The sequence below is a fragment of the Loxodonta africana genome, chromosome 10, assembly GCF_030014295.1.
Source record: "Loxodonta africana isolate mLoxAfr1 chromosome 10, mLoxAfr1.hap2, whole genome shotgun sequence".
Lineage (NCBI taxonomy): Eukaryota > Metazoa > Chordata > Mammalia > Proboscidea > Elephantidae > Loxodonta > Loxodonta africana.
In genome coordinates, this window is record NC_087351.1 from 89,458,410 (window position 1) to 89,481,748 (window position 23,339).

Here is a 23,339-nt window from a genome sequence, read left to right on the forward strand (position 1 = left end):
AGCAATTGTACTTAAAAGAATTTCAGGTACAGGTAAGAAGACGAAGAGTTATTTGGGAGGACTTTCCATCATCCCTGAAATCAACCCAGTTTCTATATGTTAACATCCTGAATATAACTGAATATTATCCTTTTAGTGTTCTTGCTTTTAGTCCCCTAAGAAATGAGAGCCAAAGAGCACCAACCTGGCTGGAGGGGGTCTAGTCACCTGACTGCTAAGGGAAAAGGACCACACACCCTGCTGTCACCGACTTCTGCCTCTGCTGGTCTGGGACCCAGAGACTACTGCCCACCTACAGGCTGGAGCCCCTCTCTTCTCTCACTGCCCCCCGACTCTAGAGCACACACTCCCCTGCCCTCCCTTCAAAACTTCTTAAACAACTCTATAAAGTGGCAAGGACCAACAATGTTACATGCTAGTTTGAGACTAGAACCCCATTTTATACATGACCAAACTGATGTTCAGAAAAAGAAAAAAATTAAAAACCTGTTTCCATCAAGTCGATTCCTAGTCATAGTGAGTCTGTAAGAGTAGAACTGCCCCACAGGGCTTCCAAGGAGAGGCTAGTGGATTCAAACTGCCGACCTTTTGGTTGGCAGCTGAGCTCTTAACCACTGTGCCACCAGGGCTCCATAAAAAAAGAAAAAAAAAAATAGTGGTTCCCAAATGCTGGTCCCAAGAACTGATGTCAGTCCTCCTGGTGATGTTTTTACCACGTCAGAAAAAAAAAGTAAAAATAACGAATCAACTTTTAAATTGTGAGATTATGTCCTATCTTCCTTCCGATGTATATGTGGGGAGAGGGTGTTGAAATGCCCCTTGTATTATAAATGAATGGTGGGAGCCAGGATTTGAAACTAGACCTTTTTAATATTTCCACTGCTTTTGATTACACTATTTCAGTTACTTCTAGACAATGTAAAATAATTATAATTTTATTTTAAATATTAGAATAATATTTTAAATTATACACTATATTGTATACTTTTAAAAATGTTCAAATAAAATTCAGTACAAGGTTAACTCTTCATGGTATCTATGCCGGATTAAAAACCAAATGCCCACATGGGTAGGGTAGGTAACAACTTAAGTATGCTAGGAGGAGGTGCAGTTTCTGACCTCTTGTCTGTGGCCCTGTATGACAAGAAAGAGGAAAAAAAAAAAAACCACCAACAAATTGCAATTTCCTAAGTGTAGCATTTGGAGCCCTGGTGGTGCAATGGTTAAGAGCTCAGCTGCTAACCAAAAGGTCAGCAGTTCGAATCCACCATTCGCTCTTTGGAAACCCTATGGGACAGTTCTACCTGTCCTACAGGGTCCCTAAGAGTTGGAATCCACTCGACAGCAGAGTTTTTTTTTTGTTAAGTGTAGCATTTAAGGGAGCAGGTCTCCCCCTGCTGGAAGTGGTATTGGCAAAATGAGAGTCTTGAACCACAAATGGAACTGAAGAGCTAGGACAGAAGCCAAGGCGAAATGATACCCCAAAACCCACCCTTGTCACAGGTGTCTTAGCCTAACCAAGCATGTGAGAGTAAAGATTAAAGCACCAGGAAGCTATCAACAAAGATGCTGATGTACAAACACTGGTGAATTGACAAAGAAAGGAAAAGTTAAAAAATAAATTGGTTTGGATATATAAAAATATTATTCATTATTCATTTTCAGGAATTGCTTATACTATGTATCTCATCATCAACCTGAAAGAACTGAAAGAAAAATTCATGCCTCAGGTTGCAATTTTGAAGGATTCTATGGGCAAAATATTGAAAGACACAGGAAGCATCAAAAGATGGAAGGAATACACAGAGTCACTGTACCAAAAAGGATTGGTCAACATTCAACCATTTCAGGAAGTAGCATATGATCAAGAACCAATGGTACTGAAGGAAGAAGTCCACGCTGCACTGAAAAAGGCACTGGTGAAAAAACAAGGCTGCAGGGATTGATGGAATACCAATTGAGATATTTCAACAACTGGATGCAGTGCTGAAGGTGCTCACTCGTCTATGCCAAGAAATTTGAAAGACAGCTACCTGGCCAACTGAAGGGAAGAGATTCATATTTGTGCCCCTTCCAAACAAAGGTAATCCAAAAGAATACGGAAATTATCGAACAGTATCGTTAATATCACACGCAAGTAAAATTTTGCTGAAAATAATTAAACGGTTTCAGCAGTACATCGCCAGGGAGCTGCCAGAAATTCAAGCGGGATTCAGAAGAGGATGTAGAAACTGGGATATCGTTGCTCACATCAGATGGATCTTGGCTGGAAGTAGAGAATACCAGGAAGATGTTTACCTGTGTATTATTGACTATGCAAAGGAATTGTACTGTGTGGATCATAATGAATTACGGGTAACACTGAGAAGAACGGGAGTTCCAGAAGACTTAATTGTACTTATGCAGAACCTGTTCATAGACCAAGAGGCAGTTGTTCGAACAGTGTGTAGTTTAAAATTAGGAAAGGTGTGCTTGAGGATTGTATCCTTTCACTATACTTAGTCAATCTGTATGCTGAGCAAATAATCTATGAAACTGGACTATATGAAGAATGCAGCATCAGGATTGGAGAAGGATTAATGACCTGCAATATGCAGATGAGACAACCTTGCCTGCTGAAAGCAAAGAGGACTCGAAGCACTTACTGATGAAGATCAAAGACTACAGCCTTCAATATGGATTACACCTCAGCACAGCTGTTTAAAGAAAACAAAAATCCTCACAACTGGACCTATATGCAACATCATGATAAACAGAGAAAACATTGAAGCTGTCAAGGATTTCATTTTACTTGGATCCACAATCAACACCCACAGAAACAGGAGTCAAGAAATCAAATGGTGTATTGCATCGGATACATGCGCTACAAAAAGACCTCTTCCAACCATTGAAAGCAAAGTCACTTTGAGGACTAAGGTGCCCCTGACCCAAGCCATGGTATTTTCAATTGCCTCATATATGCACAAAGCTGGACAATGAATAAGGAAGACCAAAGAATTGATGCCTTTGAATTACGGTGTTGGCAAAGAGTACTGAATATACACGGACTGCCAGAAGAATGAACAAGTGTGTCTTGGAAGAAGTACAGCTAGAACGAACCTTAGAAGTGAGGATGATTAAGACTTCCGTCTCATGTACTTTGGACATGTCATCAGGAGGGACCAGTCCCTGGAGAAGGACATCATGCTTGGTAGACAGCGAATAAGAGGAAGACCCTCAACAAGATGGAATGACACAACAGCTGTGACAATGGCCTCAAACATACTGTGAGGATGGCACAGGATCAGGCAGTGTTTTGTTCTGTTGTACACAGGGCTGCTATGGGTCAGAACTGACTTGATGGCACCTAACAACTGTTTAATTAGTAAAGAATGTCTGCCTTGAACATTGTGCTCTTTAAACAACTATCTATATGGGATAAAACTGACAACAGCAACCCCCAAAGTTAGATAGGAAACTCAGGGGCCAGTGCGTTTGTTAATAGGGGAGAAACAATTCAGAAAAGGACGATGAGACAGAACACAACAGATAGTTTCAGACGGAGCAGGAAAAAATTGTAGAATTCAAATTCACATAAAAAGACCAAACTTAATGGTATGACAGAGACTGAAGAACTCCTGAAACTATGGCCCCCTGAAGCCCTATTAACCCAGAACTGAAACCATTCCCAAAGCCCACTCTTCAAAGATTAGACAGGACTGTAAGACAAGAAATGATACACGTGAGGAATGTGCTTCTTAGTTCAATCAGATACAAGAGACCAAACAGGCAGCTCCTGTCCAAAAGCAGGAGCAGGCAGGAAGGGGCAGCAACTGAGGAATGGACACGGGAACCCAGGGTGGAAAGGGGGGAGGGCGCTGTCACATTATGGGGATTACAACCAGTGTCATAAAACAATGTGTATAAATTTTTTAATGACAAACGAACTTGGGCTGTAAACTTCCACCTAAAATACAAAAATAAAGGACGTTGAGAATGGTTACAGAACTTAAAGAATGTAGTCAATTAGTGAATTAGTATATTTTCAATAACATAACAATAAAGCGAAAACAAAACCCAACAGCTCTGACTGTCGCACGGGACAAACCGACTCAAACACCAAACGGTATGAAACAATTCGACAAAAATACTCATTGCGTCCCCGCCTCCTCCAGCACCCTCTCGCGGGGCAGACGGGGACGAAAACCAACCACTGCGACTAGCGCGGCAGAAAGGTGAGCAGCGAGCGAAAAGGTCGGGTTCCGCCTCCGTCAGTCACGAGGCCGCCCCGCCTTCCCGCCCACGCCGGCAACCGTCGCCCCCGGCTCCGCCGGGTCCCCAGCGGGTGTGTGTGCCCGCTGTACACAGCAGGAGAGCAGTTACCCCTGCCAACCTTCACCCGCTCCCTCAAGAGAATCACGCCTTCCGCTAAATATGCTCTAACCCCGCCGGGCCCCGTCTTCTCCAAACTCGCCTCCAACCGTGCCCTCGCGGCATGTTGCTCAAGGCCCTGCGCACAAAATGGCGGCGGGCGCTGCCTAGACCAACCACAGAGACGCCCGCCTTCCGCGGAGAGAGCGTCGGCCTCTTAGGAACGTCTCCGCCCCGGGCCCGCCTCGATTGCGGGCGGAGGGGCAAGGATTCTTCTCGAAGTGCCCTTCTAGGAGAGCAGCGCGCAGTCTCTGTGGTGCCGGGACGCCGAGCCAGGTCACGTGGCTGGCAGAGCGGCCGCGGAGGCGGGGGGGAGGAGAAATAGGCGGGAGGCCGGGGGTATTGCTCGAGACCGGCGACGGCAGGGTTGTCATGGAGCTGCGGGGCTGCGCTCGCGCATGCGCCACCTGACCCACAGGCCCGGTTGTGGAGCGGCGACCCCGGCCCTAGGTGAGAAAGGGAGGGCTGGGCGCGGAGGAGGAGAGCAGGGATGGCGCGACCTTAGAAGGTTTGTGGGAGGAGCGTCGGGAAAGAAGGTGGGAGCGGGGAAGAGAAGAAGGGGAGCGAGGTAGGTGAGAGCGAGACCCGGGGCTTTCGGGTGACCCGGGGGCCAAGTGGGGGAAGAGTGAGTGGTGTGTCCGTCCCCCAGTGTAGCTGGTTTTGCGGTGAGGGCCGGGGACTGCTTGCGAGAAGGCGTCGAGGGTAAGGGGGGAGCTGTGTGTGGGGAGGGGACTTGTGTGAAGAGCAAGTGGGACCGTTAGGGCGGGTGGGCCCTGGTCTTGCCCCAGGGGCACCAGCCGGGCGGGGAGAGAGCCCGGAGGTCTGTAAGGCTCTGCGTAGAGGGGCAGGGAATGGGTAAAGGAGTGGGCACGGGGGCCGGTATCAGGGTGAGGGGCCCGGACCTCCAGTTTGGGGGTGCAGGCAGTGCCCCGTTCTGGGTCTGGGGCACAGGTGTGCTGTCTTTTATAGAGACCTGCTGTCACCCGCTTTGCTGAGTATTTCCCCTGGGTGGCCAGCATGCCAGGCATGGTGCCAGGGGGTGGAGGTGTGGGGGAGGAGGATAGGGCAGTGCCAAGTAAAGAGTTCGTGGTTAGTGGGCGGGTTGAGGGGACCTCTGAGCCCAGCCGGGGCACAGGCCGGAGCTAGGCTCCCTGTTATTACCCAAGTCTTGGCAGTAGTCATTGCTTGGGCGTTTGCCCTGGGAAGCTGGTGGTATGCCAGTCACAGCACAGTACTAGGTTTTGCCCAATTCTGCCCCGCTGATCTGGCAGGCTGGTGGATGCCTGGAGGGTGCACATGCTGCCTGGCACAGATGCAGCGTGGGCTGGTGCGAATGGGTAGGTGGGCACTGTTACTGTGAACCCTTCTTGAAGCAGGAGATTTGAGGAAGTTCTTTAATCTGACCTCCTCTTTAAAGGGTGAATGGAGTGATCTGTGCTTGTTCCATACCTAGGAAACTGGATTCAGGACTTTTGAAATGAATTAGCAGCCAAGTTGGAGAATGAAAATGGGGAAGATGAAGATTAGAGTTTTTAGGTGGATGGTCCCCGCCCCCCCCCATGGTATCTCTGAATATGCAGACCGAGAGAAAATGACTTCAGAGGAAACCTAGTAATATGTTTATAATTCTGAGATTACTTACGGTTTTTTGGATGGTAAGGCCTTCTTTTTTTCTCATGGCCTGGTCACTTTATTGCATTGAAGCCTCTACTTGGTCTTTAACCTCACACCTGATATACACGTGACACATTTTAAAGGGAACACGAGCTCTTGGGAAATTTGCCAGGTGTCTATAAAAGGAAAGATCTGAGAACAGCATTTCAGATCCTTTTGTTGTAACACTTGGGTCTCCTTTTTATCGTAAACCCAAATCTCCAAAGAGATTGTTTGTGGGTTAGAGATAGTGTAGCTCCTTTAATTTGGGTGGTTGATTTACCCCTGAGCAGGTGTAGGAGAGGTTTCGTTTTAAAAATAAGGGGCAGATTAGATGTTTATGATCTGGAAATGACCATGGTGTTTGGAAATGCAGAATCTTGACCTTCAAGCTGTTGGGGTATTTTGGTGACAGCCAAGCTGCTAGGGTTGTCAGACCTAGTAGGACAGAAGATTTGTTGGATTTTATTCTGTTGAGTACCTCACATGTCTTGCAGGGCTATTAATTGTGGAGGGCTGAGGTTGCAAAGATGAAAAAAAACAAATCTTTGAGGTTGAGGACACAATTAGACTCTGATATAAAAAGTTCAAAAAGCGGCAAGAGCCAAGTGCTATGAAGCACTTAAAATTATACTTATTAATTATAGAACTTTCGTTAGAGTTTTATCTTATATTTATTTAAACAAACCTTTATATACCTATTAAATTGACTGAATTATGACTTACTGTGTTCTATGCTCTCTGGGAGCCTTTTGGACAGTGTGTCACATGTACACTCAGAGGAGGCCCAACTGGGTCAATTCTGACAGTTTTTGGAGTTTAAATTGAAGTCCTTCTAATGCAGAGTTTAGACACATGAAGAGCTGAGGTGTTTGTAAAAAAGTGTTAGTGGCTTCCAGTTGTGTCAGAAATGCAGAGATGACATAGGGTCTGAGCTCAGTAACCCGTTTTTAACTCCTAGTCAGCTTATGAACATCTAACTTGTAAAGAATACTGAAGCAGAAAAAAATCAAGCAACTTCTTGAGGTTTTTGGACTTTGCCATTTGCATGGCTCTCAGTTTGAGAGCACTGATCATAAATGCCGTCACCGTCTGCTTCTCTGCTGTTGAGGGCCTCGTTTGGTGCTTTGACTGATCGCTTCTGTTGTTCACTGGCTGATGGACCTCTTCAGAGCCACTTCTCAGACAGAAAGTGCCTTTCTCTCAGAGAGAAGTAGGGTTGATGTGGGATATAGCCTTTCATTCCCACCTTACTTCAACCTTTCTGGAATGTTCAGGATTTCTCCTGCTTAAAAAGAACTTTACATAGAGCAGGGCCTTTCATATTTTTAATCACTTTCACATCCAGAATAGCCAATTTACCATTCGAAAGTAGATCATGCATTCTTTATTTCCAACTACCACCATTTCCCTAGGATCAAAATTTTAGCATCTGTCCTTCTTTTAACCTATTTGCCAACATTTCTGTATTTTGATTTCACAATCAATATTGTCCTGCAAATTCTCCGTGAGCCAGAATAAATGCCTGTGTATTTTCTGTAGCTCTGTTCACTACACTGTAATAATAGCAAAAACCAGTTGCTGTTGAGTCGACTCCCAACTGATGGCAACCCTGTATGTGTCAGAGTAGAAATGTGCTTCATAGGGTTTTCAATGACTTATTTTTCAGAAGCAAATCATCAGGCCTTTCTTTGCATGTGCCTCTGAGTGGACTTGAACCTCCAACCGTTTGGTTAGCAGCTGAGCATGTTAACCAGTTGCCCCACCCAAAACCAAAATCAATTGCCATTGAGCCGTTCTTGACTCCTAGCAACCCTGTAGAACAGAGTAGAACTGTCCCATAGGGTTTCCAAGGCTGTGACGTTTATGGAAGCAGATGCCATCTCTTGCTCCTACAGAGCAGCCGATGAGTTGGAACCACCGACCTTTTGGTTAGCAGCTGCGCACTTAACAACTGCGCCATCAGGGCTCCCTTTCCACCCTGCAGGGACCCCTTTAGTAATAAGACTTTTTTATTGCCTTATCACAGGACTGTAGAAGACTTAATTGGGATGCTTCACCTAAAATACCTGTGAAATAATTGTGTTTAGTAAGATTATGTAAAACTTGGTCACGGTCTTAACTAGTTGAAGCTAACGTGAACGACCGTCCTAATCCACGTCAGCAGCGTGATCAGACTTGAATTAACCTGAGTGGCGTTCACAGCCACATCTATGTCCATCTTGAACACGCCTTCATTTCACTTTGGACAGTGTTATTTGTGGGAAAATTAAAACTATGCACAGTTTTTGCATTTCACACAAAAGAATCCTGATTTAATTAAAGATACAGTTTTACATTCTAGTCTTTTTTTTTTTTTTTAACTGGGTCTGCCACTTCGTAGCTGTCAAATAGACGTGGCTTTTGCACAGTGCTATGCAAGATGTGACAATCCTGTTGTCTGTCTTTTATGCCCATGGGGTTAAACGCGTGACCTCTCAACTCTTGAATGTTTTGATGTGAATTGAATGAGGAAGCCAGCCCCCTTGAATGTATTAGATATGGTTTAAAAGAATTTTTACTTAAAATTGTGTTTAAAATTCGGTCTTATTCAGACCAGGCAGTATTCTCTACAGTCTACTCCTATGGTGTACAGAACTTTGAGCAAGGGTGCTCCTGATCATCCTTGCGCTGTTGAATTTGAATACAGTGCAGTTCGTCAGGGAACGTGTGTTTCTACCCACTCAGAAGACCAGAAAGACAGAGTCATGACTGGAGTCTGAATTAAAATATCACCAGGCTTTGCTCACACCTACCCAGTTTCATTATCATTTTCCCTGTTGGCTCCTGTCTTAGTTATCTACTGCTGCTATAACAGAAATACCACAAGCGGATGGCTTCAACAAACGGAATTTTATTGTCTCACAGACTAGGAGGCTAGAAGTCCAAATTCAGGGCGCCAGCTCCAGGGGAAGGCTTTCTGTCTCTGTCAGCTCTGGAGGAAGGTCCTTGTCACCAATCTTCCCCCAGTCTAAGAGCTTCTCTGCGCAGGAACCCCAGATCTAAAGGATGCATTTTGCTTCTAGCGCTGCTTTCTGGGTGGTTTGAGGTCCCTATGTCTCCCGGCTAGCTTCTCCCTTTTATATCTCAAAAGAGATTAGTTCAAAACACAGCCCAATCTTGTCGATTGAGTTCTGCCTCGTTAACACAACTGTCACTAATCCTATCTCATCAACACCTTAGAGATAGGATTTATAACACATAGGAAAATCACGTGAGATGACAAAACGGTGGACAGTCACACAACACTGGGAATCATGGTCTAGCCAAATTGATACACAATTTGGGGGACACAGTTCAATCCACAACAACTCCTTATTGTCTTCATCGTCTCAGTATCCATGTGTTCTCATCATGCCAACCTTACAGCTGCCTTTCTTTGGTAACTCAAGTCGCCTTGAGATAAAAAACAAAAAACCCAAACCCATTGCCGTGGAGTAGATTCTGACTCATAGTGACCCTGTAGGACAGGGTAGAACTTCCTCATAGGGTTTCCAAGGCTGTAAATCTTTACAGAAGCAGACTGCCACATCTTTTTCCTGCTGAGTGATTTGGGGGGGGGGGTTCAAACTGCGGACTTTTCAGTTAGCAGTTGAGCACTTCAGCCACTGTGTCACCAGGGCTCCTTCTGCCTTGAGATAAGGTATCTGGAACATTTTCAGCTTCTGTCCGCCCTTCAACTGATTTGTCTTTGTACTTTTAGACTAGTTTTGGGTCTGCTGTGGACTACTTGTGTGCCACTGGAACAAACCTAGGCTTTTCTTCTGGGCTCCAGTCATGTTTATCTGTCTGCCTACCAGCATCTCCACTTGGGTAATCCACGGTCACTTCGGACTCTATTTGGCCAAAATAAACCCTAGCTACCTCACCCAACTTCTTACTGTGTTCTTGACTCCTTAGCTTAGGAAATGACATGACACATACAATAACCAAATCCCGTCAAGCCAGCCACCTAAATATATCTCCAATCTGTTCATTTCTCTGCATCTCTACTGCTACCGCCTAAACTACCAAACCCATTGCCTTCGAGTCTGACTCATAGCGACCCTATAGGACATAGTAGAACTGCCCCATAGAGTTCTAAAGAGTGTCTGGTGGATTCTAACTGCCAGTCTTTTGGTTAGCAGCCATAGCAGGTAACCACTATACCACCAGGGTTTCCTAAACTACTGTGGTAACATTCAAATGATCTCAGTGCCGTTTTTGCTTCTCTCCAGTTCATTCTCCACCCAGCATCCAAAATGCTTTTAAAATGCAAATCTGATCATGTCAGTCTTTTGATTAAAATCCTTCCATGGCTTTTCATTGCTCTTAAGTTAACGTCTAAAGTCTTTAACGTGGGGTACAAGGCACTGCTTGTCTGTTCCCACCTACCTCTCTAGTGTCAGTACACAGCATTCGATGACCCCGTCTGCACGGTACTTCAGTCTCCCTGGCCTTTCAGCTCTGAGTATGCCAAGCTCCTTGATCCCTCAGGGCCCTCACACAGCCTGGGGCACACCACACCGCACCTGTCCTCCTTCACCTGGCTAACTCCTACTAACTTATCACACAGTGTCTAGCCACTTGTCCTTTCCTCAGGAAAGCCTTCCCTTTCTGGTTCCCCCAGACTATTAGCCACTCTTCTTCATAGCTCTTCTCCGTGGTTAAAAGCTATGGCTGCTAAGCAAAAAGTCAGCAGTTCGAATCCACCAGTCACTCCTTGGAAACCCTATGGGCAGTTCTACTCTCTCCTATGGGGTTGCTGGACTAGATGGCAACAGGTTTTTTTTTTTTCTTCATAGCTCTTGTCAGAATTGTAGTTAATTAGGTGTGTGATTACTTGCTTAATGTCCGTCTCTCTCCCTAGACTGTAAGCTCCAGGAAGGTAGGGATTAGCTGAGCCTTAACTTCTTCCTCTGTAAAATGGGATAGCAACTGGTGGTGGTCATCATGAGGCTTAAGTGAGATAACGTTAACAACAACGTTACGAACTCACTTTTTATGTAATCAAGGCACTTTATTATGTATGATCTTATTAGCACATAACAGTTTTTTAAGCCAAAAAAAGTAAAAAAAAAAGTAGCATATGTAAATTAGGAGTTGTTTTTACTCTGTTCATTACCTCATCCAAAGAAGTGAGAGGTTAATTGAGAAACTCTACACCATGGGAGGTGGCAATAGGTCTTGAGCCTGCAAATGTATATCAGGAAAGCAAGCCTTCTCTGTCAGCATCAAGGTTACCGTTCCAAAAAGCCTAATAAAATGTGCCTTTGTTTGCAGCTTACAAAGCTTCCACTGAATGTGGTTTGTGTGCCTTGAATTTGTAATGGAATTAGGGGGCCGTGAGAGAACTGTGAATCTGTTTTTGGTTGGAAACCATTCTACTGTGTGGTAAACTTGAAGCCTTTGTCAATTGAGACTTCTGAAAAAATATAGTCAGAGTGGGCAAGGCCAGCCTCCTCTGCCCTTCCTGTGTGCCTCATTGTTTGAATCGCCTGTTTCAGCTCTGCAGGCCATGACTTCTGATGTAACTGTTGTCTTCGCAGGGCAATCCAGATGAAAAGAGCATTGGTGAATCTGCTTCCTGCCCAGTAAAACATGGAGAGGAAAAACCCAACCAGGGAGAGCCCCAGAAGACTCTCAGCCAAACTAGGCAAAGGGACAGAGATGAAGAAGGTGGCTCGTCAGCTCGGCATGGTGGCTGCAGAGTCAGATAAGGACTCAGGATTTTCAGGTTAAAAATACCTTATCCTTTGTACGTTGTAATGAGTGCTTACCAGAAAAATTTCCCCCCAAAACTCATTTGTGTGATAAGAATGGGAAGCTTTCCCACACAGGATGAATAACGGTTTATCCAGTCTATACAATGGTAATTTTGATGCCATGTGCAGTGCAGGTACCAGTCGAGGTAACCATGGGGCTAGTTCTGAAAGAATGACTTTACATCTTTTCTCAACTCAGATCCTCAACTTTAAATCTTCCACTTAGAACTATTGCAAGTGGTTACTGGGAAAAAAAATGAATACTCCTAACTCTGTTTTAGCTCGTTTTTCTTTGCAGTAGTCACACTGCAGGAAAAAAAAACTACCATGTGTTACCATGTAACAAATTGGCAAAATCCATTGCCATCCAGTCAATTCCAACTGATAGCGACCCTGTAGGACAGAATAGAACTGCCCCATAGGGTTTCCAAGGAGTGGCTGGTAGATTTGAACTGCCAACCTTTCGGTTAGCTGCTGTAGCTCTTAACCAGTGCCCAGCTAGGACGCCCAGTTAAACAAAAGCAGTATATAATTTATTAAGAAAACTTTTTTTGCTTAGAAAGTAATTTTGCTGAGTTAAACTCAGGCTTCCAGCTGAACCAGTTCGTTCTAGTTCAAACCATTGCTGAGAATTTGCATTTCTAATAAGTCCCCCCTACCCCCGCAAAAAAAAAAAAGAAAACCAAGCCCATTGCCATGGAGTCCATTCCGACTCATAGCGAACCTACAGGACAGAGTTGAACTGCCCCATAGAGATTCCAAGGAGCACCTGGCGGATTCGAACTGCCGACTTTTTGATTAGCAGCTGTAGTACTTAACCACTACACCACCAGGGTTTCTAGTAAGTTCCCAGGTGATGCTAATGCTCAGTTCTGAGAACCACTAGTAGAGCAGTGGTTCTCAAAATTTATTATACATAAGAATCATCTGGGGAACTTGTTAAACTGTAGCTTCCGATTGATTCAGTATATCTGGGGGTGGAAATGCAAATTATTAGCGGGTTTGAACCAGTTTGAAGCCCTGGTTTAAACACACATTCCCTCATACTCTATTCCCCCGGTATCCATGGATTTTGTGTTTGAACTGTGAGCCACCTGGCCCAGTTCCAAACTTGAGTATCTGAGACAAGGGAGTAGAATGATTTTCCTTACTTACTTGTCTTAAACCTTTTCTGAAAGAGCTAGATGCATACCCAGTAAACCACTCAATTTTGTGCTGAGTCTCTCTTTTATCTCCAGATCTCAGGATAGTGGTTTCAGTATGGCTCTAGTGTCAACAGTTTTGGCACCAGGAATGCAGAGAGGTGATGCCAGGGCATTCTGGCTGGGTCAGCTTCCTGAGAGTAGAGCCCTCTTCTAGGGGAAGATTTATATTATCCAGGCTCACAGAGATGAATCGATCAGCCTTGTTGATTTATTAATTTATAGTGAGAAATGCAGCTTTCAGGAAAACAAGAACTCTCTCATCCTTAAAACCTAAACCAAACCCACTGCCGTTGAGTTGATTCCGACTCATAGCGACCCCATAGGGCAGAGTAGAACTGCCCCATAGAGTTTCCAAGGAGTGCCTGGCGGATCTGAAATGCCAATCTTTTGGTTAGCAGCCATAGCACTTAACCACTACGCCACCAGGGTTTCCCTCTCATCCTTAGGCTGGTGCATTTTCTCCCTGTAGACATGCTGCATGACAGACCTAATCATAAATAGATCGTTGCTCAGAGAGGAACAGAGCACTGACCAAGGGATTAGAATAAGAGGCACGAGTTGCCTGCCCAGTGTTAGGACAGGCCTGGGGAGGGCAGGCTAGCCTGTAGCCCTCGGGTTTTCCTTCTCTATCTCTTAGCATGGCTTCCAAAACTTGCTGCCTCATAAGGTGCATTCGAGGTGTTTGTAGCAAATTCTGACCACTGGGTCCCTCTCCTGGAGATGCTGATTTAGGAGGTCTGAAGGGAAGCCTGGAGTCTAGGTTGGTTACAAGTGTCTTTGGTGATTCATATGATTAGGCAGGTGTGGGAAACATTGCAGAGCTAGTGTTTTTGTGTGTGTGTGTTTTAATATCTAGTTTGTTTTTGTCTGTTTCCCATACTACGGAGGCAATACATGCTCATGGTATAAACTCATAAAAGTACAAAGAAAAAAAAATTACCTATAATCGTATCACCCATTATTCTCAGTACTGTTGACATTATGGTACTTATGGCAATTTTGAGACATTGTAGAATATCATACAGTTGGGATATTTCTGATAGTTGCCTCATTCTCTATGTAGAAGTACATTAAAAAATATTGCACTGTTCAGATATAAGAAGGTATTAAAAATAATCAGAAATCATTATGTCCCACAGGCTCATAAAACAAAACAAGACTAAAGGGGCACACCAGCCCTGGGGCAGGGACTAAAAGGCAGGAGGGGACTGGAAAGCTGGTTATAGGGAACCCAAGGGAAAGTGTTGACATGCGGTAGGGATGTTAACCAGTGTCATAAAACAATATGTGTACTGTTTAATGAGAAACTAGGTTGTTCTGTAAACCTTCATCTAAAGTACAAAAAAAAAGGAATCATTATGTCCCAGAATATGGCTCCCATGAACGCCTCCAGCCACTCCTGGGCCAGATGCCAGTGATTTCATTGCTGCCTGAGTTATTATTCCACCTACCTTGGAGTGTGATGAAATTTGCAAAACCAAGTCAGTTTTTTTTTTCCCCACTTTAATTATCTTATCAACTTTTTATTTTGAAAAATCTCACACCTATAGGAAATTGAATGAATACCCCAGATGCCGTTCAGATCCACTGGTTTTCTCATTTTGCCATCTTTGCTTTCTTTCTTTCTATATACACATACATTTTTTCACCTTGGAGTTCTGGACAGAATCTTGCTCTCACCCATTGTGCTGGATTCCCAGTAGGCGCACTCAGCATGCACTTAGGACACCAACAAAGAATTACTTACAAGGAAGCGGGTAGAGGGGGAACAATAAAGAAAGAAAGATTTTAAACTTCAGCTTTGAATAACTTATCCAGAATTTTGCAGTTAGAAATTTTAGTTAAGAAGCAGTTTTAATTTCAGCGTGGATATAAAATGTGAGGCTTACAGATTTTCTCTTTTTTTTTTTTTATTATAATTACATCTTGTGGTGCCCAAAGCTTCTAAAGGTCTTAATCCTGCCCTGGGTCACATACTCCCCTCCCCCATCAACAACAGTTTCTAGAAGGGAATGAACTAACTTGAAGCCTTCACCTCATTTCGGTGGTAGACTTTGGTGATGACTACTTTGACAGGGACCCTAACTGACAGAGGCTTTTGTCTACAAGAGCATTAGAAAGGAAGTCAGGCTGCCCTAGGGCAGTGATTCTTAATCTTTTGGGATGAGGGAAGAGTTATGGATCCTGTTGAGAATCTGATGAAAGGTACAAACCCTCTCAGAAAAATTAATAAAAACACAGATCATAAATGTTACATTCCATTTTAAGGGGTTCATGGCTTTCTGGCAGCCAGGTTAAGAGCCCCTAGCCTAGAGCCTAAATGAACTGACCATTCTTCTGCCCACCAGATGGGAGCTCGGAATGTCTGAGCTCTGCAGAGCAGATGGAGTCCGAGGACATGCTGAGCGCCTTAGGCTGGAGCCGAGAAGACAGGCCAAGGCAGGGCTCCAAGACTGCAAACAATGCCTTCCCCACCCTGTCCCCCATGGTCGTCATGAAGAATGTGCTCGTCAAACAGGTGAGGAGGACCAACATCTCCTGAAGTCTTTGTGAGGTTTCTGAGCTTTCCTTATGAAAAGGCTTGCCCCCTCTGCCAACGAGAGATTTTAGAAACAGACTGCCAGAGCCATACTGTTGCGCCCTTTCTGTCCTGGGAGGAGGAGGTTACCTTCAACTACTGTCACTGCCTTAAAAATTAATACCAGAATCATGACGTGTTCTCATTTTTTGAGACACTAAGATTCCTTTATTTCTGTATCGTTTGTCCAAAGGGACCCCAAAATGCTTTAGTCATTTGTAAAGGAACCAAGCAGAAATGTCACTTCAGTGGTGCATTCTAACATATGGCAGTAGCACAGAATCGCGTTTTAATTTGAATTGCCTTAGGAAATGAGAAACGTAGGATGCATTTATTTGTTTCAGAGGTAGAGGCAGTTTCCGTGTTCTTACGTCACATTCTGAGCATCTTCTTAGTATTCAGCCAAAGCCATGTCATGAGTGACAAAGAAGCTGTTAGGTTTAGGTCTGACAATACCAGCAGCTGCCACGCAGCATTGTTACAGAGTTGGAAAATATCTGTTTAGATATGAAAGAAAAGAGAGATTTAGATGAAAAGCCAAGCTAAACTCCACTGTTTGAGAACTCAATCATATGAACTTGGTCAAATTAGACTAGAGAAATCTGAAGAATTGAAAAGATTGATTTAAACCAAAGAATATTTAACCTTACCCTGTTTTACTCTGAGAACACATCACAATTCCCACATGGGTCCATTGAGGAGGCTGCTTGAAGATTGTGAAAGTTGAAATCTGGCTTTCTATAGTTGACCTTCCCACTTCACATAAAAAGGTTAGAAGAACGTGGCTGTAGTCCTACAGGAGACTAAAGTCTCAGCTATTGCCTAATTATTTCCGAGGAACACAAACTGATTAGAAGCTGTAGAAACGAGGTAGCCTCGCGAGTTAGGAAGAAGTATTTGAAGATTTTGGCTTGGCAGATCACATCTCAGCTGGTAGCACAGCTCCTCTTACTGAAATGAAAGGAGAGAATAAAGTCAGGAAATGGAGCCCAGATGAGATTGTTTTGGGTCTCCCAGTGCCTTGGCAGCAGCTTCTCCTGGGCTTCCTTTCCCCTGGCTGTTTTTCTCCCTGCCTTTCTCTCCATATCCCTTGTCACTCTTTATGTGTTTCTGTGTTTATATCCTTTCTTTGTTGTAGGCTAGACTGGCAGCTCCAGAAGGCTGAGAACAGCCCACAGTTAAGGAGTAAGTAGGCTTTTCCAGCAGAGCCACATTCTTCCTGACAAATGACCAGCCAGGAACGCTGCTGGGCTCCATCAGGAAACCAGGGGATAAGTGGACCTGATGGAATAGTCCAGAGTTTGTTTTGTTTGAACATGATAGAGTTCAATACGTTCAAAATTAACATAATAATATACCTTTTAAAATCTCTGCCTGCTATGTAATATCTTGCTTACTGCCGCTTGATTTTAGGCGTTTCTACTTGAAGGTCTGATTCCAGTTCTGCCCCTAGACTGTTTGATCTTGCACACAGTTACGTAGCCACCATGGACCTCAGTGTCCTCATCTTTAACGTGAAGGCTTTATGTGAAATGATCCAAATCTAAAATTCTATTCCAGATTCCCTCAGATGATTTCTGTGTGAATAATACAATTTGTAAAATCTTAATAATTAGAACAAATGAGCTAAGTATGTGTTAGGACAGTGGATATAACAATAGCATTTGAAGAACAGTCCAGTAAAATCATCTTGGAAAAGTAATGGATTAGTTAATTTTTGGATCCATTTACCTTGTAGGTTACCCTTAGGGTATGAGTCTGATTTGGGGGGCAGCCTGAAGTTTTTGCTTTTGACTGAGCTGACCTAGGTTGAACTCTACTTTGAAATACTCCTGGGGTTTTGGATCTCCTTTGACAGGGAGGTGTAGTTTCTGGTCCCAGCACTGCTCGTCTGTGTGCATCCCAGGGTATATTTGGATACCAGGAGGGTTCCCGATCAGAGGGCTCTGGAACAGACTCTCCAGACTGTCCCAGTCGTTGCTTGGGAGATGGATTGTAGTTGGCCTGAAGTTCCTAGCCTGGTACCCAAGAAGCTGAGATACATGTGAAGTGGTCTGCCTGTGCTTGTGTGCATAGCTTTCTACAGCTAAATCAGATGGGTCCATGACCCCACTGAGAATAAGGACCTCTGTCAGGCACTCTATCTGCACGGCTTCATCTACACTCGTCTTTGGGCCCAGGTTGGAACTGGACTGGCCTTTAAATATTGGAGACAAGTATACAGGGCCTTCTTTATTAGACTTCCATCTGAATCAGTACCTGAAAAATGAAACTGTATAGTTGAAGAGTGACATAACAAAGATAGTGTAGCAGGATGGTTAAGGTAGGCTTTAGACAGAACATGGAATCCTGACCTCCTCACTTAGTAGCTGGGTGAGTTATTTCAGCTTTCTAAGCCTCAGCTTCCTGTTTGTGAAGGGAAATGGTAACTCCTCTGAGGTTGTTCCAAGGAGTAAGTGAGGTAGCCCATGCAGAGCATCACACGCAGTGCTAGCCTATAAGCCACACCCGAAACATGGCAGTGATTGTTGTTTTGAATGGTTTCATGATTGTTCGGTGTCACTGCCTTAAAAATGGACCCATAAATTCCTGCCAATGTGTAACTTTATAATCAAAAACCGGTTTCAGGCAAAAGGTTCCAGGTGTAACTAAATGCAGATAGGCTTTGGTGTAAAGTCATTTTTATAGTCTTGAGATTATCATAGTTTAACTTACGCCAGGAAATTGTACCACCCATATTTTTATTGCCTCATTTATGACCTTAAGTACGTCATTATTTTAGCTATCTACAGTTTTTTTCCTGAGTAGTAGCGCTTTTTCCCATAAGAAAGGTTAAAAAAATAAAAAGGAATTGTGCTACCAAACACAAATAGATTTTCAAGCCACTTCTTTTCCAAGCCTGTTCTTGAGGGGCTGCCCTGTATGTAGAGGAAACTCTGTACCTGAGATTGTTAATGCCCGAGGATCTACTTTGCTTGCTCAGTGGGAGCTTCTGGCGTCTGTCCTTTCAGCAGGTCGTAAGTAGTGAGCCGCTCTCTCCCTCTGTTTTCAGGGCAGCGGCTCATCCCATCTCCAGTCCTGGACTGTCCAGCCTTCCTTTGAAGTGATCTCAGCACAGCCTCAGCTCTTGTTCCTTCATCCACCTGTACCCTCTCCCATCAGCCTGTGTCACGCTGGCGAAAAAAAGTCAGACTCCAGGAACTACCTGCCCATTCTGAATTCTTACACCAAAATAGCCCCACACCCAGGCAAAAGGAGCCTTTCACTCAGCCCAGAAGAAAGAGGGGGAAGTGGGATGCGGAAGAAAATCTGTACCGAGAGACTTGGGCCCAGCATGTCTTCCAGCGAACTGACCAAGCCTGGTGCTGTGCCGCCCAGCCCCTCGACGCCAGCACCACCCAGTGCCAAACTTGCCGAGGACTCAGCTCTGCAGGGCGTGCCCTCCCTGGTGGCAGGTGGAAGTCCACAGACTCTTCAGCCAGTATCCAGCAGCCATGTGGCTAAAGCTCCCAGCCTGACCTTTGCTTCTCCTGCCAGTCCTGTCTGTGCCTCAGACAGTACTCTGCATGGGTTAGAGAGCAGCTCTCCCTTGTCCCCGCTGTCAGCTAATTATAGCTCCCCTCTGTGGGCTGCAGAGCACCTCTGCCGAAGCCCCGATCTCTTTACAGAGCAGCGGCAGAGCAAACACAGGCGCTTTCAGAATACCCTGGTAGTCCTACACAAATCGGGTTTGCTGGAGATCACTTTGAAAACCAAGGAGTTGATTCGGCAGAACCAAGCAACTCAGGTGGAACTAGACCAGCTAAAGGAGCAAATCCAGCTGTTTATAGAGGCCACCAAGAGCAGGGCCCCTCAGGCGTGGGCCAAGCTACAGGCATCTTTAACATCTGGGTCCAGTCACACTGGCAGTGACCTAGAAGCTTTCTCTGATCATCCAGACATCTAGCACAGAAGGCATATTTTCCTGTTACTTGAGTGGTTCTTTTAACTCTTTTGCTGTTACCTACTCCTGTTCCCCAAAGCTTACATAGGAGCTTTTCCTTCTAAATTTAAACTGTTCCGCAGTTCACATATGAAGCCACGTGCCAGTACCTGGCTGCTGTCTTAACCTGTGGTCTATGCACAGATTCCGTATGCCTCCGCTCCACTGAGGGCCTCCGATTCAGTGTCCTTGAGTCCATTTTCTTTAGCCAGCAGGTACTGAGGTGGATCATGGGGCAAGGCAGGAGAGATGACTGTGTGGGGCTCCTGCAGCTGCCACCTCCCACTGTCCCACTCACTACCTGGATAAAGGGCAAAATGACACGGATAGGTGTACAGAGGGACACCTGTCAAGCCAGGGTGCGGGCGATTTAGGATGCCTTCATGACTCTTCCCTAAGAGGTATGTTTGCATCCCACAAAGCGTCTCGTGCCCATTGGGTGAAGCCTAAGATGCTTTGGGCACAGCTTGGGCCTAGGGTGCAAGCAGGTTAACCACTTACAACTTTGTTTTCTTAAACTTGAAGGTCAAGGGGAGAGGGTAGCACCATTTGACTCATGCTTTAATCACAAGTCAGATTTCTCTTAAAGTGGTAGGCAAAATACTTCAGATTTTTAAGGTATGGAAAGAGTGGAATCAGTAGTGTCTGGAATTTCATTTGATAGATTGCTTTTTTTACTTGGAACTTGAAGAAGGTAGAGAGGGTCAGCATCTTTTGGAGCTGGAAGAGTCTGGTGATGTATGCTTTTTTCTTCATTGGAAACAATGCAGCCTCTCTTTGTCTAAAAACCTTGAGGATAGCCTCAGTGTTTCCTGATAGTAGTATACGTTAACTCTCTGCCGCCTCTTTTTTTTCCCCCCTTCATTTATGTAAAAAGGAAACCCTGGTGGCGTAGTGGTTAACCCTGGCTGCTAACCAAAAGGTTGGCAGTTTGAATCCACCAGGCGTTCCTTGGAAACCCTATGGGACAGTTCTACTCTGTCCTATAGGGTCACTGTGAGTTGGAATTGACAGCAACAGATTTGGTTTTGTTTTTAATGTAAAAAAGGAAAGAAGTGATAGTTACATTTGCTAAACTTAGGATTCAGTTAAATCATTCTGAGATTTAGGATACAGAAGGCCACAGCAAACTGGAAAACATTCTTCTCATCCATTTTCTTTTCACATCCAAAGTTTTTGTTTGTTCATGTCAGAGTGACATGGAGCAATTGTGGAGCAGTCTCCTGTGTGTCTTTTCTGTTTTGGACATTGGCAACAAAGCCAGAGGGGTAGTGTTGGTTTATTCAAAGTTCATCTAGAAATGGGATGAGAATTTCCAGATGAGAAAATGAAAGTACACATTCTTTTCAGCTTCATTGTATAGGTAAACTAGATATCTAAGTAGTAAAGTTTCAGCCTTTGTTTTTATCCTTTCATTTAAAAATTTGCATTTTCTAGAAAATCTTTATCCTTTACAAATGAATAAAAAGTTCAATGTGAGCGGCTTCATCGTTACTGCAGGAAAAATGTTCTTGAAATTTTACCAAGGCCAGAAGTTAATGATCATCCTTACTCACCGGTTGCCATTGAGTCACAGTCACTCCTGACTCATGGCAACCCCGTGTGTGCCAGAGTAAGTACTCTACTCCATGAGGACTTCAGTAGCTGATTTTTTGGAAGTAGATTGCCTGGCCTTTGTTCCTAGGTGCCTCTGGGTGGACTCAAACCTCCAACCTCTCATTTAGAATTTGAATGCATTAACTGTTTACACCACCCAGGGTCTCCTCATATTTACTAGGTATAGTTAGAATTCTAACATAGTTTAAAAATTATAGGGTTTCAAATTGCCTACACTTTGTTCTCACACATATATGGCTTGGATATGACTGATGTAGAAATATAAACAACTTCGTAAAATCTCTAGATTCTGCTGATCAATGCAGAAATACTACCTGCCGTCTGCTTTCTGAAAGGAGTGTAAAAATCGGGGCAAATGTGTCTTTCAGCAGACTCGGCTCCTTTAATATTTTTCTCTTGGCCCATTCTCTTTGCCTCCCCTGAATCCGTGTGATACTGTAGCAGCTCGACTCTGCACCATGCTAGGAAGCTTCCTTTTTGGCAGAATATGTTTGGCAGCAAAGCTATAGAGACAGGTGCCTTCAGAACAGCCTGGGCACCAGTCATGAGTCTTACTGAGTGTCAAAAATCTGAAAACACTTGCTGAGAACCAAATTTATTCCACAGGCAAAACCTTCTGTGGAGCTCTGAGTCTCTTGGACTCTTCTCCCTAGATGAAGGTTTACATTTTCCTTGCTGTCACGGTGAAGGATGATGAAAGCCATCATCGGTCCTTGCTGTTGAGTGGCAGGGAGAAGCAGCACTGCCCCCTGCTCTTCTCTGATCTTGCAGCTCGGTACTGGAAGCTTCTCTAGGCTGTTAGCATGGGTGTTCTTTTCTTAGTGGAGCTGTAAGCAGGTGAAGCCAAGTAGAGAAGCTAGACCTTGGAAGGAGGGATCCGTTGAGGCCAGAATCCAGATTGGCAAATGGAGGAACCTCGGAGTTGACCAGAAAGGTCTCCATCGGTTGCACAAGGCTGTAAGTAGTAATGGTCTTGGCAATGCATGATCTGATCTGGTATGAAGTACTGTGGCAGAGCTACTGTTGCCTGAAAGTGAGAAGCCATTCTTAGCGCAGACCAACCCTGAAGAGAACTTTTGGCAGATTTTGTTGGCAGTGTTGAAATACATCTAGAAAAAGCTGCTGATTGAGTCGGTTATGGGAATGGTGTTGAATGACATTTGTAATTTATTACACTCATTGCTTTTTGTTGATTATAGTATTGTCTGATTTTTCTTTACTGTGATTCCTTCAGCAGAAAAGTAACGTGTGCATACATTGAAGTGTTCTTCCAGCTATGGGTTGTGTAGGGTAGAAATTTATTTACCAAATGTGAATTCTTTTGACAAGTGTGAAGTTTTGTAGAAATTGACTGTGAAATATCAGAGAGAAATAAAAGTCACTTACTTGAAAACTATTTGGCCTTTTTGCTTTATACCTGCTTACAAATACTGAGTGAAATTTAGAGTAAATACTAGAGTTGATGTAAGTTCCAAACATATGTGCTCATGTCATTGGGAGTTTTGGGATTAGATACTGAACTTGTGGAAATTCATTGTTGAGACTTTGATTGGTGTGAATTCAAAAGGAAATGCAGGCAGTCTGAATGCAAATGTACAGTCCAGTGGTCCCTAGATTCTTGGAAGTTTATATTGGGTAGGTTGGGAAGAATGAACACATCTCAATGATTTTGTCCATCTGATCTGAACACTTCCACCATTAGAAGTTTTAAATGATAAAACTACAGTTGTATGCTGGAGTAAACTACAGACGCATTAAGTGAAGTTCCCTCTGCGATAGAGGTCCTTAGCACGTACATCTCCCAGCCCTCCTCCTGCTGCTTAGGGCTGATTCCTAAAGCTCTGCTCCTCCTCAGGGTTCACTAGAGTCTCAACAGGGAGCTGATGTGGCATCTTCTCTGCTCCCCGAGGCCAGTCAGGAACCCCTTCCCCCCCACCCCAGGTTTTTTAAGATGCTGGGGAGATAAAAAATTTGTCCTCGCTGAAAGGCCTGGGGTGGGGGTGCCACAGTCCAATTCTTACAGCATTATTTCTGTCCTACACGATATTCTAAGTGACTTAAAAATAATAGCTGTGTGACTTTATAAAAATTAAAATGGGGTAAAAATGGCT

The 23,339-nt window shown here is 44.3% G+C and overlaps 1 protein-coding gene across 1 annotated transcript; it reads left to right on the plus strand.

Moving 5' to 3' along the window:
• The first annotated feature begins 4,727 nt into the window (after window positions 1–4,727).
• Window positions 4,728–23,160, plus strand: CIPC (CLOCK interacting pacemaker). Its single transcript, XM_003408558.4, has 4 exons — window positions 4,728–4,860; window positions 11,631–11,818; window positions 15,400–15,569; window positions 18,682–23,160. The coding sequence occupies exons 2-4, from the start codon at window positions 11,683–11,685 to the stop codon at window positions 19,573–19,575; spliced, it is 1,200 nt and encodes a 399-aa protein (XP_003408606.1). The 5' UTR covers window positions 4,728–4,860; window positions 11,631–11,682; the 3' UTR covers window positions 19,576–23,160.
• Window positions 23,161–23,339: the final 179 nt, after the last annotated feature.

Excerpts from the sequence above, each read along its gene's own strand:
- CIPC (XM_003408558.4), top strand. The coding sequence starts at position 11,683 with ATGGAGAGGAAAAACCCAACCAGGGAGAGCCCCAGAAGACTCTCAGCC. Across the intron at positions 11,819-15,399 it reads TAAGGACTCAGGATTTTCAG|ATGGGAGCTCGGAATGTCTG; the intron begins GTTAAAAATACC and ends TCTGCCCACCAG. Across the intron at positions 15,570-18,681 it reads AGAATGTGCTCGTCAAACAG|GGCAGCGGCTCATCCCATCT; the intron begins GTGAGGAGGACC and ends CTCTGTTTTCAG.